Source organism: Hyperolius riggenbachi, chromosome 7 (assembly GCF_040937935.1).
Source record: "Hyperolius riggenbachi isolate aHypRig1 chromosome 7, aHypRig1.pri, whole genome shotgun sequence".
In the NCBI taxonomy this organism is placed as follows: domain Eukaryota; kingdom Metazoa; phylum Chordata; class Amphibia; order Anura; family Hyperoliidae; genus Hyperolius; species Hyperolius riggenbachi.
Window position 1 is genome coordinate 89,440,270 of NC_090652.1, and position 6,254 is coordinate 89,446,523.

General features: G+C 47.7%; 1 protein-coding gene across 1 annotated transcript in view; it reads right to left on the reverse strand.

The window, feature by feature from the left end:
* Window positions 1–3,223, reverse strand: part of LCMT1 (leucine carboxyl methyltransferase 1) — an 83,876-nt gene extending 80,653 nt beyond the window's left edge. The window contains exon 1 of the mRNA XM_068246732.1: window positions 3,084–3,223. Coding sequence (XP_068102833.1) covers window positions 3,084–3,160 — 77 coding nt within the window. The 5' untranslated portion in view covers window positions 3,161–3,223. The remainder of the gene's footprint in view (window positions 1–3,083) is intronic.
* Between the last annotated feature and the right edge of the window lie 3,031 nt (window positions 3,224–6,254).

Sequence of the window (6,254 nt, forward strand, 5' to 3'; positions counted from 1 at the left end):
TCACACTCAGTCACTCACACACTCTCACACTCAGTCACTCACACACTCTCACACTCAGTCACTCTCTGTCACTCACACTCTCTCTGTCACTCACACACTCTCTCTGTCACTCACACACTCTCTCTGTCACTCACACACTCTCTCTGTCACTCACACACTCTCTCTGTCACTCACACACTCTCTCTGTCACTCACACACTCTCTCAGTCACTCACACTCAGTCACTCACACACTCTCACACTCAGTCACTCTCTGTCACTCTCTGTCACTCACACACTCTCTCTGTCACTCACACACTCTCTCTGTCACTCACACACTCTCACACTCAGTCACTCACACACTCTCACACTCAGTCACTCACACACTCTCACACTCAGTCACTCACACACTCTCACACTCAGTCACTCACACACTCTCACACTCAGTCACTCACACACTCTCACACTCAGTCACTCACACACTCTCACACTCTCACACTCAGTCACTCACACACTCTCACACTCAGTCACTCACACACTCTCACACTCAGTCACTCACACATTCACTGTCTCTATCTCCTCTTTTCTCTTTCTCTCCCAACCCTCCATCAGCCCCTATCCTCTCTTCCAGACTCTTAAGGTGCCCATTAATGATACAATTCTACAGCCAATCAATCGTTTCTGCGGTAATCACAAATGATCAGTCATGCCCATTAAAGAGAATCTGTATTGTTAAAATCGCTCAAAAGTAAACATACCAGTGCGTTAGGGGACATCTCCTATTACCCTCTGTCACAATTTCGCCGCTCCTCGCCGCATTAAAAGTGGTTAAAAACAGTTTTAAAAAGTTTGTTTGTAAACAAACAAAATGGCCACCAAAACAGGAAGTAGGTTGATGTACAGTATGTCCACACATAGAAAATACATCCATACATAAGCAGGCTGTATACAGCATTCCTTTTGAATCTCAAGAGATCATTTGTGTGTTTCTTTCCCCCATGCACTGAAGTTTCAGGCTGCTCTTTTCTTCTTGCAAGCAGCTTTGCCCTTGTTTGTAATTCCTCAGTATGTGAAAGCCCAGCCAGCTCAGAGGATGATTTATCCAGCTGATTAGAGCAGCTTCTCTCTTCTCTCTTATCTAAATAACACACAGGCAGTGTGCATAGAGGGGCCAGAAAGGGTGAGTTCATAGCAGAACCACAACACTGAAGAACTTGGCAGCCTTCCAGACACAGGCCGACAAGTCTGACAGGGGAAAGATACATTGATTTATTACAGAGACTGTCATAGTAGAAAGTGCTGCAGTTAGCCAGAACACATTAGAATAGCTTTTGGAACATGTAGGATGATAAAAAACAGGATGCAATTTTTGTTACGGAGTCTCTTTAAGGGCGGGATTCCCGCTAGCCAGTTCAGAGATCAATCCGAAAAACAATTTGATTCCAATAAACTGATCGACTTGGCTGCCAGTAATTCGGTCGTTAATGGGCACTCCGATGTTTCCAATCAATACGGTGTCATTGGATATGATTGATCAGCCGTGGAATGAAATCATTAGTGGGCACCTTGAAAGTGTACCTGTAGGGAGAAAAGTGCACCTGTGGGTACTTAGTTCGGGAGGGGGAAGCTTCTGGATCCTAATGAGAACATCCTGCTCAGCAGAGGGAATCCAGCACTGGCGGCCCTAAAGGTCCACTTGTCTGCGGTGCGCTCAGGTGCAGTGGCGGCTTTCCCTCAGGCTCTGGCGGGAATAGCTGAGCCTGAAGAGGTACGCTCTGCTGCGTATAGTGCTCCTGATCAGGCTCAGCTGTTTCTGCTTGTCTGCGGTGCGCGCAGGTGCAGTGGCGGCTTTCCCTCCGGCTCTGGCGGGAATAGCTGAGCCTGAAGAGGTACGCTCTGCTGCGTATAGTGCTCCTGATCAGGCTCAGCTGTTTCTGCTTGTCTGCGGTGCGCGCAGGTGCAGTGGCGGCTTTCCCTCAGGCTCTGGCGGGAATAGCTGAGCCTGAAGAGGTACGCTCTGCTGCGTATAGTGGTCATGATCAGGCTCCGCTGTTTCACCACTTTTTTTTTTCTGGGACTGCCAGCACTGAATCCCCGATGCTGAGGAGGATGAGGGAAGCCTCATCAGGATCCAGAGGCTTCCCCCTCGCTTACAGGTATTCTCTAAAGCGGAACTAAACTCAGACCTTCTCTCTGCTCTAAAAGATATGTAGCAGCATGATAACCTTTAAAGAAAATACATTTCTTTGTCCCAGCTGATACAAACTCTGCAATAAATTGGCAGTGTGTCTACTTCCTGCTTTCATGGAAGCAGGCATATTAGTAACATCCTTTGTTTACCAATTACCGCTCTGCAGTGGCAGTCCACGGACACAGCTGAGGGATCAAATTACAACTTATGCTTAGTCACAGATGAGGGGGAATTAGACTAAACTCTATAAATACATACAGGGTGTGTTTCTCTGTTTTCCTTCTGTCCTGTGCAAGAGTTCAGGTCCACTTTCAACTATTTCTGTAAATATGCATGTTTCTTGTACTATTTTTGAAAAAAAAAAGGTCGTAACAGACTCCTCCCACTTTTAGGCCACACCTCTAGGCCACACCCCAGAGCCGGTATTTTTTCAATCAAAAGGTGGCAACCCTAACCCCACTCCCTGTATGGCACAGTTACAGGGGTGTGTGAGGCATGCTGTCACCCACCCCACTCCCTGTATGGCACAGTTACAGGGGGTGAGAGGCATGCTGTCACCCACCCCACTCCCTGTATGGCACAGTTACAGGGTAGTGAGAAGCATGCTGTCACCCATCCCACTCCCTGTATGGCACAGTTACAGGGTAGTGAGAAGCATGCTGTCACCCATCCCACTCCCTGTATAGCACAGTTACAGGGGGTGAGAGGCATGCTGTCACCCACCCCACTCCCTGTATGGCAGTTAATGGTGGGTGAAAAACAACACCACATGCATTGCTTTACACATCTGCTGCCAGTGATCAATTCTCAAGGGATTTTCTTTCTCTTCTCTATTATTAGCTATCAGCATGTCTCCCCCTCTCCAGCCTTTGTCCTCCCAGGATCCGCTCCCGCCTGACCGTGTGACCTCCTCACCTCTTGCATATGGACGCATCATCGCAGGTAGACCGCACAGCCTCATCCGCAGTATCAGAATCTCGGGCCCGGGACATGGCTCTATCATTCAGTACTGCTGCTGAACCTTATTGACGTTCCGCTGCCGCAATCCCATTGGCAGTCTGGCAGAGTGATTCCTGCACAGCCTCCTCTCATTGGTCGCTGCATAAGCACGCCGTCTTTTGCCCCACACACAGAGCCATCCTATTGGTTCCCCAGACTGAATCTGTAGGAAGTGTTTTTTCAGAGGTCAGTATGGCGACCGCCATCTTTGTTATGGGCAGCAGGTGCCAGTCCATTCTCTTTAAAAGTTAATTGTATGTTGTTTTAGAATTTATTTATTTAACAGCTGACTAGAAGTCCGTGTGTCCCCACTTTCCGCCTCCTGGAAAACCAATCTCTATATTTGAACCTTATCTCTTTGCTCTTCTTTGAGGTCTTCTAATCAGATTTATTTAGCCAAGTAAAAGTTTATACATACAATTAACTTGACTTGGCAGTTGCCTAACAGTCAGACCAGAGAGATAAAAGCTAAAAGTTCTCAAGCTTTCATTTTATTTAATGTTATTGGTAATGTGTATATGTACCTGCAGTTACAGCATTATTGTTAGCTCTCCCATCTCTTTGAGATTAGACCCCCCTCCCCGTCACACTCATAATCACATCCAAATCCAAAAGCTTTATTGGCAGGACCAAATACATTTAGCATTGCCAAAGCAAAAACAAAGCATTAACATGGGTGGGGGGAAATAAGGGAAGGATATAGGTATATACAGGCCATATGGGTGTGGCGGATGTAAAGGATGGTATGGGGCAGTGGCATACCTAGGGTATTCAACACCCGATGCTAATTATTTGCAGACTCCCCCCCCCCCCCCTTGCCCCTTGCTACCACTTCTTTTACCTTTGTGTCCCCTTTTGTGCTCCTCTGTTCCCTGTGCCACCTCTTGTCCCTGTGTTCCCCCTGTGCAACCTCCTGTCTCAATGTGTCCCCAATGTATCCCCTGTGCCACCTCTTGTCACACTTTGTCCCCTCTGTTCCTCCTGTGCCATCTTGTCCCCCCTGTGCCACCTCTTCCCCTCTGTTCCCCCTGTGCCTCCTCTAGTGCCCCTCTGTGCCACCTCCTGTGCTCCTCTGTTCCCTGTGTGCCGCCCCTTGTCCCTCTGTGCCCCTATGTTCCCCTTTGTCAAGTCTTGTCCCTGTGTGTCCTCTCAGTAAACCCTGTGCCACCTCTTGTCCCCCTCTGTGCTACTTCTTATCCCTCTGTGCCTCCTATGTTCTCAGTGTGCCACCTCTTGTCCCTCTGTGCCCCCTATGCCACCTCTTGTCCTCCTGTGTCCTCTCAGTGAACCCTGTACCACCTATTGGCCCTGTGTCCTGGCTGTGCCACCCATCTACCTCCTTGTGCTCCGCATCCCTGGCCCCCTTTCTGCTATACTCAAGTGGCTCCGATCCAGCACAGAACCTCGCCAATCTCCTGCAGGCCACTCAGCTCCTGTCACCAGTTACTTCCATTTGCGCAGACGTCATGAGAGAAGCCGTTTCCCAATCCCTGCTGCTGAAAAACATTCCTACAGCATGATGCTGCCACCACCATGTTTCACTGTGTGGGTGGTGTTCTCGGGGTGATAAGATGTGTGTTGCCCCAGACATTGCATTTTCCTTGGTGGACAAAAAGTGACATTTTAGCCTCATCTGACTAGAGTGCCATGCTCCATACATTTGGGGAGTTGCCCACAAGTGCCTTCTTATTTTTAATGATAAGTATTGGCTCTTTTCTGGCCACTCTTCCATAAAGTGGCCCTATGGACAGAGACTACAGTCTCTTGTGTTAAACTCTGCAACTCCTGCATTGGCCTCAATTCTGGTAGCTATGTGAAGTAAATATTTTGTTTTGTCTGTAAATACCATATGTGGTATTTTCCTCCTTTTTTTGCAATTTTGAAATATTTTTCTGCATTTCCGAACATAAATGCATACGGTAAAAAACGCAGTAAAATGTGCAGTAAATGTATAAAGTGCAGTAAAAAGTGCGGTATTTCATCGGTAAGCATGCTGTAAATAAATAATAGTAGTCTTTAATTTTCAACAACTACAGCACCCTGATACTGCGCTCATATGCTGAGTCAGATGTTATATAGGTCACCTCTAAAAAATGTTTTATATAAAAGATAATGAATCAAACATTCATCAAACATTCATATTACATGTGCTAAATTCTAAGTAAAAAACACAATAGCAGGCAGTAACCACATGTATAATGTCCTTGCTCATATAATAATTATCATGTAGGAGCGCTCTTCCTAGATGCGTGCAACCATCAAAATAAAGTTCTTCAGTAAAAATGGTTAAGCGCTCTTCTCTGCCTGTTCCTTCTTAGACACAGCAAATATGTCATATAATGAAAAAGCCCCCCCTTCGGGGAGAGACTCACCAGACTTCTAGGCCTCCAAGGCCAATGCTCGCATTCGGGGTATTGGCCACCCCGCAGCCTCTCTGGCAGTCCTCTCTTGGCTATTCCCAGTCTGTGTAAGCAAAAAGCGGATTCCACATCGCGTAAAAGCGTACCAGTTTATTTTTAAAAAATTTAAAAACAGATCAGTGGTGTATAACCACTCATTGGGTCAGAAAACTTCATCAAAAATGAAAAAACACAGCCAGCCCCTTGTTTTACAAGCTACCTGATTCCAGGTACAGGGGTATGCAGAGATGAGATGCACTAAGCTGGTGACAAGGCGCACGCCTCTGTCATTTAGCGTCCCTCTCCGCAATAGCTTACTGGCTAGTGCTCTAAAAGATACCGAGCCTGCTGCACACAGACAATCCCGCCGCGTCCAGCGAGCGTCGTGCGCTGTGACGTCGCTCCGCCCAACGTTTCGTTGCCCTAGCAACTCCTCAGGGGCTGAGGAGTTGCTAGGGCAACGAAACGTTGGGCGGAGCGACGTCACAGCGCACGACGCTCGCTGGACGCGGCGGGATTGTCTGTGTGCAGCAGGCTCGGTATCTTTTAGAGCACTAGCCAGTAAGCTATTGCGGAGAGGGACGCTAAATGACAGAGGCGTGCGCCTTGTCACCAGCTTAGTGCATCTCATCTCTGCATACCCCTGTACCTGGAATCAGGTAGCTTGTAAAACAAGGGGCTGGCTGTG